The 18,950-nt window shown below is 30.7% G+C and overlaps 1 protein-coding gene across 4 annotated transcripts in view; it reads right to left on the bottom strand.

The window, feature by feature from the left end:
* Positions 1-18,950, bottom strand: part of LOC145327256 (uncharacterized) — a 198,595-nt gene that overhangs the window by 62,466 nt on the left and 117,179 nt on the right. For all 4 annotated transcript variants that reach the window (XM_080170883.1, XM_080170977.1, XM_080171037.1 and 1 more), the window contains exons 3-4: positions 18,444-18,491; positions 17,872-17,983 (exon numbers count right to left, since the gene is read on the bottom strand). In XM_080170883.1, the coding sequence (XP_080027009.1) occupies positions 17,872-17,983; positions 18,444-18,491 (160 nt within the window). The remainder of the gene's footprint in view (positions 1-17,871; positions 17,984-18,443; positions 18,492-18,950) is intronic.

Genomic DNA, 18,950 nt, shown 5'->3' with positions numbered 1-18,950 from the left:
TTATCCCTATATCAGAAAATTGTCAGGGCGGGAGGGGACATTTTGCTGTTTGTTACACTAGTCCCGAAAGTCTTATAAAAAATAACATTTTCTTATAGGTTGACCTAACAACTTTGGGAACTTCTATTAAATTTTGATAGGTTTGTTCATTAAGTTGTATGTCCAAACGTTTCAACCACTAATTGTAATCTACAGAATGGGTAATTTTGTGTATCATTATTGGGGATGTACATCAATTTATTGGCCGGTGTCTTATCATTTTAGATCCCTAGAAGATTGTAATTCTTTTTAACAAGGATACCAATTAGTAAAAAACAAAGACTTCCTTACAAACAGAATAAGGGACACTTCAATGCATACATTTTTAATTATCATAAATTAAAGAGTCATAATGATAACAATTTATTGATTTAAAGCATCTGGGAAAAAATGCAAAAGTCAGCAAGTTTTTGTTTGTTTGTTAAGATCTCACTTACCACTAAACCGGTTAAGTTCTCTATTTTAGGGATGGTCTACTTGGTTTTATGCTATCTCATTAAAATGCAACTTTAGGAAGGTACCAAAGTGTAAAACATTATGAACCAATAATTTGTTTTTAAATAGGGGATATTTAGTTTATCATCATTGGGTAAGTATATTAATTCATCCTCTACTGCCTTATCCCTGAAGATCCCTGCAGTAAAGTCAGAGTAAACAAATTAAAACTGTGAAGATTCTCTTGAAATATGAAAAGGAAGACTCCTTGTCATATGCATGTAGCATGCCTAGGCAAAACATTGTAAGGATATTGCATCCAAAGAATAATATTTCTCCACTAATCCTTATTTTGCAGTGGATTTATTTTTGGTGCATTTATATAATCTTTACTGGTTGTTTCAAAACTAGCAGTGCCTAAACTTTTCAACCAATAATTGTAATCAACAATGGGGCAACTTTGCTTACAATAATTGGGTATATACATGTTTTTTTTCTTTTTCCAAAGACGTCATATCTCTTAAACTATTGGAACTATATGCCTCTTTTTGCAAAGACAATTATACATAACCATATCTTTGTACAAGATAAGCTTAAAACTTAATTTGTTATTTTGTTTTGTTTTCGTAATAATAATATGATTATGTTTTGATTAATTTTGATTTTGTCTCTAATATAGAAAGAATGGCTTATGCAAATAGCGTTATTTGGGATAGGTTTTCAAGCTTCACCTAGTTCCAGGGATGGTTTTAAGTTATTTGACATCTTGAACGAACTATTTGAATGAATTTAGGCTATTTTATTACAGTAATCTTAAGTGGTATCCAATCAAAATTCAATAAAAGTACCCAAAGTTGTCGAGCCAACGTATATGATAACATTATTACAAAACTTTGGATATCAGTGTAATTTACAGTCCAATGTCTCCCCCCTCCCTTCTTGCTTATCTTATAATCCTTTAAGTGAGTATATAACTTGTTTGTCTCTTATGCGTGTTTGACAAACTATACACATGCACATGACATCAAAAAAGTAAGGTCTCACAAAGTTACAAAAAATACAAATAAATAAAAGTGAGGAGACATTTGACAAGTCCCCAAAGTTTAATAATACTGTTTTTTTATTCGTTGGCTTAACAACTTTGAATTTTGATAGGTTGGTTCATTAAGTTGATTGTCCAAACTTTAACCACTAATTGTAATTTTGAGTATCATCATTGGGGATGTACAACAGTTAATCGCCCATTGTCTTATCCCATTAAATACAAGATGATTTATAAATTTCTGGGCCAACTAGTAGTAAGGTATATAAAAGTTTGATGACTTTAAAATCTAATAGATTCCTTCTAGTAAAAGTTTCTTTTGTGATGGGACAAACAGACAGACACACATTTTGAAACCATTGTTTTAGAAGAGGTCTTTCATACTATAAACATGATGACCATAAAACATTTGCCTTCTCATAAAGTCTAAATAAATCAACACTCAAACATACCTAAAAAAAAAACAATTTATCAATACGAGTAAAAGAAGGCGTGATAAATCTTTATATGCTGTTAAAACTAATATTTGCTGTTTTGAATGTTAACCAAGGCGACTCTCCTTAACAAGATATCATGACTTAACTTTTTATCTCATTATAAACATGAAACATGAATGAGTATATAAACCCATATGTGTACATACAATGTAATTGATAATAATAAAGTAGCAGGATGTTTTTTTTTCTGTCTGTTTGAACCGAATGATCTCGCTAACCGCTGAACCGATATGGTTCTCCTTTACAGGGTAGCTTCTCATAGGTCCTGGGAAGGTTTATAACTATTTTGGAGGAAATTAAAAATGGGGAGAGGTGGTCGAATTCTTTTATCTTTTTCTTTTTAAATCTAAAATAAAAAATTGGGTTTTCGAATTCAACTTCCCCCTTCTCGAGTGCCCCCTAGAGGCCTCTAGGGGCATAGCTGCTAGTAATTAATATGATAATAGAGCGAACTGCGTCATAGTGCCTAATTATCAATAGAATCATCATGAAAACTGAGATTAAGAAATAGTTTTCATCTAAAATACCTAAAAAAAAAACATTTTTAAAAATAAACTATGAAGTATTTGGTGCTTTTTCCTTGAAACTGTTTACTTTTTTGTTAGAACACTTTTGTATATTTTGTTGCTTCCTACTTCATTTAACAAGAACATTTGCTAGCTTTTAAAATTCTTTTTTTTTTCAAGTGTAAAAAAGCATTGTTTAGAATTATTTTTGTTGCACTAAAAGCATTTTATGTGCCTTTTTATACAAATTAACATAAAACGGTTTATAGAGTGATATGAGGGCAACATTTTTCTCTCTTTAACTTTTAAGATGGAATAACTAATAATGGCAAAAAAATAAGTTATATACTTTAAGATATATTAATTTTGTATCTTGTTAATCAAGCAATATTAGTTCGGTCGTTTTATTGAAGTTGAAAAATTAATTATTTATAGAGATGCTTTGTAATTGAATTAAGAAAGGTTCACTTGATATATTTAATTATGGTCTGTAATGCTAGCAGGGATATAGGGAGTTCAATTGATAAAAAATCCCCCATTATAATATTTAAAATTCGATAGATAATAAACATTGATTTTAAATTATTTTAGCACAGTAAAGGATCTAAATGGATAAGACAATGGCCGATAAATTGTTGTACATTACCGATGATGATATCAAAATTACCCCTTCTGTAGATTACAATTATTGGCTGAAACGCTTGGCCACTTAACTTAATGAACCAACCAATTAAAGTTGTTAAGCCAACGAATTCTACGTTGCTTTGAAACTTTGGGGACTAGTGTAATAAACAGGAAAATGTCTCCTCCATCCCTGACAAGACTGCACATGGGCTGATAGCCTGATATCTAGTTGCCGAAAGTGTACGCAGTTTCCTGGGTGTTTCCTCATCCTAGCTCAATATTTACTACTAGCTAAAAAAGCTTCAAACTTCAAAAAAAAAAAATCAAAATTTAAAAAATTCAAATTTATAATGTATATTGTATAAATCGTTTACACATTCAAATTTTGATTTTTTTAAGGGAAGTTTGAAGATTTGTAGCTAGTAGTAAATATTGAGCGAGGATGAGGAAACACCCAGGAAACTGCGTACACTTTCGGCAACTAGATATCAGGCTATCCATGGGCTTGCCCCAAGAAAACAAAGCTCAATGTATTATGCAACCCATCTTCATTAGTTTATTCAATTTACAGTTAAGATATTCACAAATATATTGTATTAGAAAAAGAAAAAAATAATTCTTTGGGTAGTATTAAGAGTTACTCATCGAATCTTCTTAGAGAAAGCTTTCTGGGAATAAATAATAAAATGAAAAATAATAAGATTAGTTCCAGTTTTGTTAACCTGAGTCTTAAATTTTATTGTAATCATTTTATTATTTGTGGAAAATTGTCTGCAATTAAAAACAATACATGGTTTTTCAGCATGTTCCAAAGCCATGCTAGAAATAATATTTTTGCAGAATATTTTAAAAGAAAAACTTATATGAATATTTTTAACATTTTTGTGTTTTCATGAAAACCTATATTACTGAAAACGCAGTATATAATTCGCTATTAAACACAATAAAAATATTAAAGAAACGTCTAATTATACAAAGTAACACACACCTAATTAGGTTTTTTTTGCAAGGTTTACGGTTATTTTGCGACTTTATAATTTGCAATGTATATTTTTTTAAATCAAAGCTTCTCTGAAACTCATTATGTCTGTCCGCCCGTAAGTTATTATAAACAAATGAGCATCTACTCTCAAAGATTGAGGGAGAATTGGATTGTAAATTTTTTTGGTACCCAAAGTTGTATAAACACGTTCTTTTAAAAAACTTTGGGACTTTGTTGAATCTTGAATAATAAGGACACACTTGCATATAACAAACCTTTCAATCAATAATCGTTAATCTACATGAAGGGTAATTTTGTTAATCATAATTGCTCAATACGATATTTAAAAATATAACTTTCTTCTATATAATTTAACTATTTGAAAGAGAAAATAATAAAATTTAAATAAGCATGATCAATGATTTAAAACTTTAGAATCACGTTATGCTTATTAAAAATAATAAAAGATTAAATATTTAACTGCAGGGATCTGAAGGGATAAGACATTGAACGATAAATTCATGTAAATTCTCAACTTAATAAATCAACCAACCAAAATTCTATAGAAGTCCCCAAGTCTATAAGAATACGTTATTATAGACACTTTGGGGACTAGTGTAATAAACAGTGTAATGTCCCCTCCCTCCCTGATTTAAAGGTCAGGCTCTATAGCAACCCTATAGAGAAAGCATGAAAAGATTGAAAGATATAAGCTTTATGGTATTATTACAATGTTGCTATTTTGAAACATAGCTAAATAAACATCAACAAAGATGACAACATCCATAAGTAGCGAAGCACAAAAAAAAACATTACGGAATGGACAAACGGACAAAGCGAGAAATAGAGAAATTGTTCAGTTGTCATAACAAAGAAGAACAAGAGAGAGAATATACAAAATCGCGGAACGTTTAAAAATGAGCCTTTTTTGTCTTTTGAAGCATCACCGACAAACAGACGGACAAAAAATATATAGATTAGATGCGCAAATGTCATAGGAATATTAACTGAAAATTTCAGCTGTAGTATCTTCAAGAGTAAACAATTCTTTATCTTTTACAATAGTAGTCTATTTAATCGCTGTTTTCACAGGAAACCAAAAATTATGTTTGCTTTAAAGGCTGTTGTTGCTATTTTGTGTAACCCAGCAGGGATATTAAGGGATAAGACAATGCACAATAAATTAATGTACATCCCCAATTATGATAAACAAAAAATCCATTACTGTAGAATAAAATTAATGTTAATCAGTTTTGATACTGTACGACCTATTCAAGCACTCACAAAAATATTAACAAAAACGTTGGGATCTTGTATAATTTATAGTCCAGTGTCCCTTCCCACCCTGGGAGTAACCAGTCTAAAGATTATTTATTCAATAGGCCCAAGAAAACAAGAGCTGTCATTTTTAACAACAACAGGGTTAAAGGCTATTTGTTTAGCAGCAAAGTTACTTTATAATTTGAGTATTTGCATGCCATCGAACGATATCTAGAATTAAATAAAATCTATTAAATTAAAACACTTGAACGATCCTTTGATTATGAAAAATGTCGGTTCTTTCATCAAAGTGCCTTTAGAGAAACACAGTCCCCCCCCCCCTTTATTTTTAAATAAATAAAAATAAAGCGTGGCGGGGGGGGGGGGGTATTTTTGTTATTCGTAACCCCTGTGTTGCCTTTACCTGTGATACCCTAACCCAGTACTCAATATAACCCAACCTGACTTAATTTTATATAAAAAAAAATTTCTTTAGATTGAGGTTAGGGAGGAGGAGTTTTGCTAGACTAGGCTGTCTGAGAAAAACACCAAAATATCTTTAATCTAAATCTTCAACGCTGTTTAAAGTATAAAGGTCCTTGTTTTAAAAACTATTTATATAACAAGAGCCTATAAAAAGTACTTAAATATTTCTAAATTTAAAATAAAATTACTAATTAAAATAAATTCACCAAAAAATAGAAAAGCCATAAAATAGTCATCACCTTTAGTGCAAAGACATAGATACAAATTCTTGAAAAATGAATTAAAAAGGAGATACAAATATTACAGAAATCGTTACCAGAAACTACGTGAATCCATTAAAACATGCTTATTTTTAACTTTTTGTATAATATAATTGTCCTTTTCATCTGATTTTTTTAATGATTCCTATGACAACAAAAAACAATATCCCAAGCGAAACATCTCTATAATCAAATCATAAAAATTTTGTTAAAACTTAGACATTCTGCTAGTTAAATTCTGACACTCTACATAAGTTATTGTTCGTTTGTCCTTTCTTCTGATTTTAGAGTTTAGACAAAAATCAAAGCTTTTTTCTCATTATTTATCTTTGTTTCTACTTTTATAAAAATTCCAGCACATAGTTCATCTTTTTAAACAATAGATCAAAGATAAAAGAAAAAATACGTTGATCAAAAAAAGACAATAAAATTCTTTTGTCCTGTGGCAAATTGTTGGATGATGAAAAGGGGATGGTAGCAATAACAAGGATGATACTATCAATAAATAGCGATGCAGATGAATAAAAAAACAAGCTTGATATTAATAACAGATCTTTATTATATTAAGTATATTGACACATATCTTTAATAGCAAAGAATAAATTGCAATTATTTCTTTTTCATTTGGGGTTGCTTCACATAGCTTCAGAGATGTTTTAGATGGTTTAAGGCTATTTTTTTCTGATCCATTTAATTGCTTGGTATGAACACTGAGAAGAGAGAATGTCTTTTATTATCTCATACAAAAGGCAACTTTAATTTGTTTAATTTAGATATGCAAAAACTGTTTTATTCATTTCTTTTATATATAAATTAGATTATTTAATTAATTTTGCATTTTTCAAGATTTGTTATTAGTGTAACAGAGCCCCTAGCATCTAGGGGCTATAGGAGGTGTGTTAATATAGCATAAAACCATCCATAAGACTTGAATTTAAACATAAAATAATAGTAATATAACTTCATCGTGTATTTCAATAATCGATATATTATTACTTGGTTGTTCCACCAGATTTTCATGTACTATAATAAAGTGATACTCGCAGCTGGCTAATATAACGATACCCCCAATCACTCGCTATGCCCCATCACCTCTTCTACTACTGGATGAACAGACTGACCATTAAATGAGGTCCATGTTAGCAACCTATATCAAAGTATATTCTAAATCCATTATTTAAACCATATAAGGTGTTGTATTGACAATACCTACCAGAAACTTGCTTTCATATTATCTGATTATCTGATCTGTTTATTAAAAAAAATATATAAAATGGATTTTTAAATATTGAAGATTGATAAGAAAAATTTCTCATAATTTGTAATGAACATGTTTTTGTTGCTAAAGGCATCTAAAAGTGTCTGAAATATTAATGGATATTAGATATGTGGATATGTTGACATTTTTTTCAGTTTAGCTTTCTAATATTGACCTCATTTATTGGTTGGTTCGTTCATCTAGTATGAGAAAAGGAGATGGCGTATCATTATTTAAGCCAGCTGCGAGCATCACTTTATAAGAGTACGTGAAAATCTGTTGCAACATCCAAGTAATAATATATCGATTGAAATATTGACATTTTAAACTAGATCACCTAAAGGGTATAAGAGAAGATGAAGGAATAAATAAAAGAATCAAAATATATAAATTTGAAATACAAAGTAGCCAGGATTTTGATGTCTGAAGTTGAATACTTGAGAGTGAAGTGTTTGTGCTTTTGAAAAAGGTCTATATTGACTATGGCTATGAAGCATTAAAAAGAAGAAAAAATAGACTTTAACGACAGACAAACATACATCGTTTTTCAAAAATATGTGTATACCTATACAGAGCCTTTTGCAATACTTTAAATATTTATTGACATACCTAGTTAAAGGTTATAACTTTAAACGTATATTTTTAAAGTAAAAAGTCCCTTTATCTTTGAAAAATAGTAGCTTTAAGGCCCAGACAAATAAGAATAAGATTTTGATCAAATAATAGAAAGAAAGAAAGAAAGAAGAAAAGGAGAAGAGAGAGAGAGAGAGATAATGAGATTTAAAAATGAAGCGAAAAAGAATAAGTTTTAGAGAGAGGAATATTAATTTGTAATGTTCAGTCATATTCATTTCTAAAAATATTTTTATGATTTAAAGGAAAGGAATTCAAGTTAGGCAATTGAGAGGCCCCATAAGGCTAGGTATTTAGTCTTTAGTATATTATAATATTATTTAAATTAGGATTCATGATTAAAATACTGTGCATAAAATTCTTTACATAGTAGCCTTTCGTATAACTTAATTTTAGCTGTTTCTTTTTGTAAATAACTTCAGTATTATCACAGTAGAATTTGAGGATAACCAAAGTTGTAACTTTAGTGTAGTTAGTGCAAAAAAGTTGGATAGAATTCACTTTTTGATTAGTATTGTGCGCAAAAATGCCGCGAGCTATTTTCATTATCAACACTACTTAATTCAAGTTCAAGGCAGAAGGGCGGGGATAAAGAAACAGAGATAGGTTTTCTTAAACAGGGATCTTAAGGGATAAGACAATGGCTGATTTATTGATTTAATCCCCCCAAGTATGATACACACAATTAAACAATTCTTTAGATTAGCAACTAACACTAACAGGAAATCAATACAGTAAAGAAACACACTTAACATGTGCAAAACCATTGTGACTGCAGAGGTTTTTTTTATTATCTTTTTCACTTTCCTTGATAAATATTGAAAGAGCATTTTAGAGAGACATTCAGACAAAAGAAAATAGACATATAGATAAAGTGAATTAAAGAAAGAGAGTAGAAAGAAGATAGAAGATAGATAAACTGAATGAAAGAAAGAGAGCAAGGTATTTGTATTAGACATATTTCATTTAATTGATCTAAAAATATACCCCATAAATTAAATTAAAATTAATTAGAAATATTATTTATTACGATGATGCAAAGGAAACTGTTCAAAAAAGGAAAAGGGATAAGACAATGACCAAAGATATACATTCCCAATGATAATCAATAAAATTAATCTTTCTGTCGATTAAAATCATTGGTTGAAAGGTTTGGATACTACTAGTTTGGAACCCCAACCAAACTAATATAATGAAGGTAAAAACTTTGAGTACCAGTGTTTATAATTTACAGTACAATGTCCCCTCCCTCCCTGATTTTCATTCTTGGATAATAAAAATTATTTGAAGACAAGCTTTATAATATGAAATAATGGTTGTCAACAATAAAAAAATTGATTTAGTATAAAATATGCCAAATAAATTCATTGCACAGTAAAATCTCATAACTTGATTTTAATCTTTTTTATTTGAAGATTCTTATATAATATTTAGTAATTTAAATGGCGAAGCAGATCTATATTTTGTAAATATCATCTATAAGTTATGTTATAGGAGAAACATTTAGTTCTCGACTGCTGTTAAAGATAGATATCTAGTTTTAGAAGAAAATTTCTAATTTTGAATGACGATCTACTCTATAACTTACTTTTTCTGTCTGCCTATTACACTGTTATTAAGATAATTATTTTATCGGATATTTCTCTACTGCTAGAAAAATTATTGCTACGCGGTTTATAACTATGTTATCCTTGTTAAAGATAATTTAAATATTTTAAACTCTAAAGCAAATAATTTTAATCTTTATATAATAAAATTTGTTAAAAAGATTAATTTTTAAATTTATAAAGGTTAAAAATTTTTTGAGAGATATAGCAACTAAAGATTTTTTTTATATTTTTGAATTATATTTTTTTATTAACAACATTTACAATAAAAAGCCAAACTGATTAAGACAATTTTTTTTACTTAAAAATATCGTTCTCCCGTCAATTGAGAACTTGAAGTTCAAGTTGAATGAAACTGAATATTTGATAGGGCTTAGTTAGGAATTAAAGGCTAATTGAGAGTCCGTTTTCGTACAGTATTAGTATGTTTAAGTGAGTTTTAGCCAATTGTACAATTTTTCTCTGAAGCTTTTGAAGCTTTCTTTTATTGTGTATTCACTCTTTATACTTTTAAATCTTGCGTACATTAGCCGACTGCTGGGTATCTGTTATTGGAATTTGATACTAAGATTTAGGAGCTAATTCTGTTGTGCTATTGCTACTTAAACATATTTTGTTCCTAAAGGTTAGATTTATAGCAAAAAATCTTTTCAAAAACTATCATATTGTTTAGGTTTTGCAGTGAAGCTTCTTAAGTCTACGTAAGTTTGTGTCAACACACAATTATATCTCTTTAGAATGAAATATATTGTTTATAACAATTATACACGAGATATTAGTTAATGCTAATATTAAGAGATTGAATGAACGACGGTGAACCTTTAATTTACACACATTTTTCATTTATGTCATGTCATTTATGACCTCCTTAATTACCAATAATTCAATCTAATACTATTTTTCGACCTTTTTGTATTAAAAAATGTGTATGACAATGAAGACAATATTTATGGCGATAAAAAAAAGGTTTGTAAATTAATTAGTTGCAATGTGTTCTAAAGGTATATGACAATGACCGATTAATTAATGTATATCCTCAATGATGATGTACAAAAATACCCCAACAGACACTCAATATAGTGAACCAACCAATAAAAAATTCAATAAAAGTCCACAAAGTTGTTAAGCCAACGAATAAGAAGACGTTATTATAAAACTTTGGGGACTTCCCTTATTGGAATATCTTGTCAACCTTGAATTCATTTGGTGACTTTTGTTATCAATAATTATCAATATCGATTATATGGCTTTAAATGAAAGTGTTATTTAAGATCTCGCTAACCACAAAACTGATTGATCAGGAAAGCTTCACATAGCTCCTGGGATGGTTTTATGCTGTTTTATTTATATATTAAAGTCTTGGAGTGGTTTTAGGCTATTTTTTATATTACTTCCCCTCCCTTCAAATACAAAGACATTGATACACTATGAAACGCTATTCTTATAATGAAATGATAAATAGACAAAAAGTTTATATTTGTGTTTCAGAATATTGCAAAAATCTATTCCCACTTTTATCAGATTCTATTAAAAGATGTAATCATTAACCCTTAACGGTCGGGGGGGGGGGGCGTTGAACGCCCCCCCATCCGGTTTTTTCTATCTCATTTTCTGTGTGTGAAAGATAAAGAGCCCAAACTGCTTGACTTTTTAAGTATGGGTATGACACATAACTGAGAGTTGAAATTTTTTGAATATCTCCATCCTGGCGGGCACAGGATGCCAGCAAACCTGGCAGGGTCATCCAGGTAAAGAGCAAAAATATTTTTTTGACTAAAACAAAGCATTTTATCATAGCAAAATACTAAAAAATCCTCTAGTAGTACATCCTTATATGATATACAGGTGTTCAAGTCACTTTCAGGTTCCAGGTATGATCCTGCAGGTCCTGATCCTCCAGGTCTCCAGAAATCTTTAAAAGGCTCCTGTGGCCGCAATTTTTGACTTAGAGACTTCAAATTTTAAACTTAAGCTTTTCTTACATGTCTACATAACGTATTAAAATTACATGAAGATCCGCCGTCATTTTCCCGCCGACCGCCGACTGCGGCGGCTGGCAGCTGCTAAGTACAGCTGCGGCCGCTGAAATTTATATTTTGATATTTCTAATGTAAAATTTACATAAAGATAAACATTTTCTGGAAAAAAAATTTTCTTTTAGCTTCAAAAATAAGAAAATTACAGCCGTTTGAAATTTTTAAGTAAAAAAAGACCTAAAAACAAAGGTTGTTAAATAAAAGGGTGAAGGAAGCGAAAATTGACTTAGACTTATAAAAGGTCGGAAATTCATTATCCAACAGGGGACTTGCACAAAAAAATTTAGCCCTCTAGCTCTAATAGGAACTGAGATAATGAGGGGGGGCGTTGAACGCCCCCCCCCCCCCCCCGACCGATTAAGGTGCGGCAAGGGGCCCGACTGTAAAGGGTTAAAAGCTATTTTAGATTGTTTCAATTAGACTAAAAACCCATTTAAATCTTTGTTAGTTTACTGTATTGCATTGTGATTCTTCAGGGATTGAGGATTAGCCAAATTAAAAAAATATCAATATAAATATTAATAATTAATACAATGTAAAGCAACAAAATGAGTTTTCCAAAAATGTTCAAATGAAAAATACGTATTGCTACCATTGGTAAATTACAATGTATACTGGCCTATCATTGGTCATTTGCATTGTATGGCGTTATTTTTTAATGGACACTATATTCTACTTCTTCGAATCAAATTCTAAACATCTATCTTAATAATCAGACAAGAAAAGTGCATTTTCTTCAATTAATCGGAGACCAAAGCAATTTTAATATTTAGTTGCGATGGTTGTGATCAAAGCAAATAAAGACTTAGATAATCTCTCTAATTGGTATAAAGCAAATAAGCTTTCTATACACCCTAACAAATCTTATTTTATGATCTTCAGTTCAAACAGAAATATTCTTTCCGATCTTCCTGTTCATGATAGCAATATTTATCTACCTTTGTTTATAAATAATAATGCACCAGGAGAATCTAACATAACTAAAATTTCTCGTGTACAAATGGTACCTAATAACGATACTAAATCAATTAGAATGTTGGGTGTCTATCTTGATAGCAACTTGAATTTATCAGAACATTGTAAACATATCCATGGAAAAATTTCTAGATCCTTGTATAGTCTTAATTTAGTTAAAAACATTTTGAACAAAGATTGCATGAAATTAGTTTTTAATGCTCATGTCCAATCACACCTTGAATATTGCTGTAATATTTTAGGCATGGCACCTGAAAAATATTTAAAACCATTAAAAATTGTTCAAAAAAAAGCCATACGCATTATTAGTGGAGCTTCATACAATGAACACACTCCACCCTTGTTTAAAGAAAATAAAATTCTTCCTCTAGCTGAACTTATTAATTATAATATATTCAAATTTATGCTTGATTTTAAATTAGAAAGACTCCCAATTTCTTTTTCTGGCACATGGATTCAAAACAGTCAACGTGGAGCCTATGCTCTGCGCAATGCAGAAGATTTCTATATCCCCAATGTTCGATGTATTTCATTTTTTAAACACCCTTTGTTTAATTTCCCTCGTGTTTATAACGAGTTACCTAATGATTTTAAGAATCTTGAAACTAATAGAATTCTAAACTTGAAAAAAGTGAAGGATTACCTGTTAGATTCGATATAGATTTTTGTACTTTAGTTAAAGATAGAGAACACCATACTAAATTATTTACCAACAAATATTAATATTTACATCATACGTGACTACTATAATTTAATACTTCTATACCTGAACCAACCCACCTTGTCCTGCTTGGGCCACCACCGAGCCACCACTCCTGACAACAACATCACCATTTTACTATTAATATTAATTACTCTATTCCGGAACCAGCTTTACAGGCAAGCTTTCCTTGTGACAGTGGATAGCTTACATGCCTTCTTGGAATCTGGATCACATGGAACTTACCTTTTATGAACTCAACCAAAATCATCATGATTTACAATATACAACAATAGTAATAATTAATAAAAATATTTTATTTGTAAACATATTGTCAATTTGATCTCATGTAATAAATATTTTAGCATTTAGCATTTTAGTAATACTTAAAGCATACTAAACCACTATTACTATAAACTCAAGCCGCCTAAATTGAAACGTTTTGAATACATTAACAGAAAGGCCGGCCTTTATCCCTTAAGCCGAGAAATATTTAGTTAAAGATGAATAGTTAATTGGTTGTTAACTTTAAACAAAGGAGGATAAACAGAAAAATGTTTACATACAAAACCACAAAAAAACAAGCTTAAAATTTGAAGCTTTTTATAGTGCCTATAAAATATGACAACATACACTGGCTTACCATTGGTCTGGCCTGCCATTGCATTGATAATATAGTCTGTGTATCGGCCTATCATTGGTCATTTGTATTGTATGACGTCATTTTGTATATATAAGGAGATTCTTCAAATTTATGAAAATCTGAGCTACATTTCAAATTTCTTAGGTCAGCTGAATTTTTGCTATACAGAATGAGTGGAGTCATGTTAGTTTATACAAACACCAAAACAGAAAATTTGCAGAGAAGAGCATTTCCATTCAAAGATTCAAACAGACTTTCAGTTGTTTCTAAAGTCATAAAAGTACATTAGAATCACAGTAAATAATGGGTTGGATAGTGCACTTCTATATTTTAATACCATTCGGCATTTGTTTACAGGAATCGCCATAAGAATCTTTTGTACCACTCCCCTATGTGCAACAATCACTATGCTTTAAAATGGGTCAAAATAAATTAAGGACAAATAAATCTCCCATATCCTAATTAAGAATAAGACTAATACCCTACTATTTAGTTTCATTTATACCCTAAAACCTAAAATTGTTAATTATGTCAGTACCCAAAGTTTTATAACCAAATTATAATATCTGTTGGCTCAAAAAGTTTGAGGACTTTGGGAAATTTGATTGGTTGGTTTCTTACTACCAGTGTCCAAACTTATAACAAATAACCCAATTTACAGAAGTGGTAATTTAGATTACCAATATTAGGTATATATATCAATTTATCGTCAATTGTCTTATTCCTTAAAATACTTGCTTAACCCTTAACGGTCGGGGGGGGGGGGGGCGTTGAACGCCCCCCCCATCCGGTTTTTTCTATCTCATTTTCTGTGTGTGAAAGATAAAGAGCCCAAACTGCTTGACTTTTTAAGTATGGGTATGACACATAACTGAGAGTTGGAATTTTTTGAATATCTCCATCCTGACGGGCACAGGATGCCAGCAAACCTGGCAGGGTCATCCAGGTAAAGAGCAAAAATATTTTTTTGACTAAAACAAAGCATTTTATCATAGCAAAATACTGAAAATTCCTCTAGTAGTACATCCTTATATGAAATACAAGTGTTCAAGTCACTTTCAGGTTCCAGGTATGATCCTGCAGGTCCTGATCCTCCAGGTCTCCAGAAATCTTTAAAAGGCTCCTGTGGCCGCAATTTTTGACTTAGAGACTTCAAATTTTAAACTTAAGCTTTTCTTACATGTCTACATAACGTATTAAAATTTAATGAAGATCCGCCGCCGTTTTCCCGCCGACCGCCGACTGCGGCGGCTGGCAGCTGCCAAGTACAGCTGCGGCCGCTGAAATTTATATTTTGATATTTCTAATGTAAAATTTACATAAAGATAAACATTTTCTGGAAAAAAAATTTTCATCTAGCTTCAAAAATAAGAAAATTACAGCCGTTTGAAATTTTTAAGTAAAAAAGACCTAAAAACAAAGGTTGTTAAATAAAAGGGTGAAGGAAGCGAAAATTGACTTAGACTTATAAAAGGTCGGAAATTCATTATCAAACAGGGGACTTGCACAAAAAAATTTAGCCCTCTAGCTCTAATAGGAACTGAGATAATAAGGGGGGGCGTTGAACGCCCCCCCCCCCCCCCCGACCGATTAAGGTGCGGCAAGGGGCCCGACTGTAAAGGGTTAATACTAAAAATCAAGTAAAAGTTCTTTTTTGTCTCAATGTGCAAATAAGTTTGTAAACTAAGGATAAAAAGGGCCCTTAAAGCATAAATTAAGGGATAGATTACATGAAGACAAAGTAATACTTCCATATTCCTATTAAAAATGTACAAAACACTATTTCTCACTAGGTTACATTATTAAAGAATGAGGGTTATTTTATTATCTTGTTATTTATCCCTTTCCCCCTGACTTTTCAATATGACACAAAGCTTTATTGAGCATGACACCTCAGCTGTAGTAAAAACTTTTACACCCAAAAAATGACAATAAAAAAGTGAATCTTTCAGCTAAATATAGCGAAAATGCGCGATTTATATTCACTAGGCGCACGCACTAGGGCCACAAATGCACACAAAATGCGCTAAAATGTCACTTAGATTCAATAACAAAAGTTCTAAGAGGCACAAATCAAAAAGGTATTTTTTTTCGGTTTAAGAATTCTAAATTTGCATACGATTAAACCAAAGCCCAATTAAGTGACAAACAGACAGAAAGATATTTGTGCATCTAATCAACTAACTAAATTACTACAGCAATAAGCAGGGATCTTAAGGGATAAGATATAGAATTATAATTTGATGTACACCCCAATGATGATAAACACAATTACCCTTTGAGATAAATCAAGAGGAATAAGTGAATAGGATAATGGATTATATATATTAATGTAACCATCGATTACTTTAAAACTATACCTTTAACTTCTTAGTTTATTAGAGGAGTTAATATATATTCTAAATGCTATTGTCCTATCCATGATTGAAATACTCCAGACAAGCATCTTTTTAAATAATTTCTATTTGCACTAGTTTTGGCACAGAATTTCTTTGTTGAAAGTAATTGTTGTGTAATGAATTAAGTATTATTTTTATGGGCTGGTTGTCTGATGAAAAAAAGACACTCTTATAGACCATTTCTTTGAAAATTTTTGACATTATAGAAGAGTTACTTGAATAAATGAATACTGAAAGGGAAGAGACATTTACTGTAAATCATGCTTGTCCCCAAACTTTTATAAACATATTATCTCATTCATTGGTCTAAAAAGTTCATTGCAGTGTTCAAACTTTTATAATAATTAGGGGTGTAAATCAATTTACAATCTAATGTCTTATCCCTTTATGTTCGTTGCTAAAACCAAAAACTTAAACAGGATGATATTATTTCATTTTTTAAAAGTAAATAATAGTTATTTCTCGCATCGTATTATAAACAGCTTTCCGCGGATATAAAATGTACAATTATAAGATTAAACCAGTTTTTTTAGCCCCGAGGTGCCGAAGGCACGGGCTAAAAAAACTGGTTTTAATCTTGTGATTGTTCATTTTTATATTCGTAGAAAGCTGGATATAATACGATGCTAGACATGGTTTTTTCGTATGGATGAGAACCGGTTCCCATCCACCGGATTCGAATGAATACGAGAAAATAGTTTCCTTTTATGGATGCTGTGAGTATTGGTGCAAAAAATATGACGTAACAAAAAATATTAGCCAATGAGAGTCCACTATAAATTTTACCATTGGTCAATAATGGCCTCTCATTGGCTAATTCTTTTTGTTACGTCATATTTTTTGCACCAATACTCAAAGCATCCTTTTATGTTGTTAGTCTAGATAGCCAGGACAAGGGTAGGCAATTTTCGTGGTTTTCTTCTTTATAATAAATTAAAATTATGCTCGCTTCATTGAATTACAAGTATTCCAATACGGATCTTGGAAATATGAGTCAGGATCGCTTCAAACCTCCCTGACTCTAACTTTATATAAAAAAGTATGACAGCATCAAGCCTAAATAAATGAGCGGAACTACCCTAAGAATAAAAAAGCTTTGCTTTAAATTAAACTCTGCTTACAAAAATCAAATAAAAAAGAGATTCAGTCTAAAGAATATAAATTGTTTATTTCATAATTTTTAATAATATGTCATTATAAGCTATGTAATAATGACAAATTAATTATTTTGGTTTCTTAGTTTGATTTATTGTTAATTGGCACTTACCCTTAAAGTGCCTAGCGAGTACAAAATCCCCTACCCTATTTTATTAATAGACTGAAAATAAGGAGGAGGGGTAGTTTTTTATGTCTAACCCTGTGGTACTACCATTTTCCCCAATATAACCCTTCAATTTATTTCATAATAAAGTGGGAGAGGGATTTCTATGCTCGATAAGGCTTTCTGAGGGAATCCGACAATCAATAAATAATTTCATCGATTTCCTACCTCATTGGTGTAAACTCCACAATAGTCCTGATCATTCTTATCCACCAACATATTGATATTGAGCTGGGTGTTCTTGCTCCCCAGTCCGTACGTTGTACAGGCTGGCCGTCTGGAATCCAGGTATATAAACATCAATTTCTTGTGTAGAAAAGCTACACTCATGGATCTAAAGTGATAAAGTATAAATTAGTGTACATCCAGAACGATGATACACAAAATTAACCCTTATGTAAATTAAATGTATTGGTTGAAACATTTGGACACTTAACTAAATGAACCCACTAATCAATATTCCCTAAAAGTCCCTAAGTTGTTAATCCAACAATAAAGAAAACGTTAAAACTTTGGGGTCTAGAATAATAAACAGCCCACTGTCCCATCCCTATAGAAAAGCTACACTACAATTCTAATATATTATCTATCTGTTTGTTAAATCCTTTACCCTTTTTTATATAAATGAACAAACTGAACCCTCATCCATCTATTTAACAGCTATCAATGATAAATTCATTTTGGAGGTTTCAAAATAATAGGACAATCATATCAATGTTTGATGTTTATATATATTCCTGTAATCTCTGGCGTGAACTGCTCCGTAGAATTTGTCCGCAGTCTCAACCCTAAACATAAAAATAATAATTAATTAAGTTATATTCTACATTTTAACAATAAAGTTCAATCTTCTATATTATTTACTGACCACTAACAACTAATAGCTCTATAGTCAAAGATAATAAAATAGCACCAAACAAACCTAGAACCTATGTGAAGCTTACTGTAAAAGGAGAACTTAATCAGCTGAAATACTAGGATAAAAATCAAACTACTACAAATTAGAAGTTTTATTTTCTTTTTTAGCTGCAATAAATCGCCAACTTTAGCTGCTGCTATTGACTGCCAAAAACAGCAGCAGTTTGGGATTCTCTAAAATTAATGAAAATGAACAAAAAAGAACACCATTCAAGTATCTTTTGTAAAAATTTCTTTGTTACAATTTGAACTATTTTTATTAGTAAAAGAAAATGTTTGTTAAATTTGAGTTTTCATGGCCAAGGTTTTCTTAAGTTGCATGCGCGTTT

The sequence above is a fragment of the Acartia tonsa genome, chromosome 1 (assembly GCF_053477335.1).
Source record: "Acartia tonsa isolate MP-2025a chromosome 1, ASM5347733v1, whole genome shotgun sequence".
Classification (NCBI taxonomy): domain Eukaryota; kingdom Metazoa; phylum Arthropoda; class Copepoda; order Calanoida; family Acartiidae; genus Acartia; species Acartia tonsa.
Note: the sequence above shows the minus strand (reverse complement) of the source record. Positions and strands in the feature narration are given on the sequence as shown.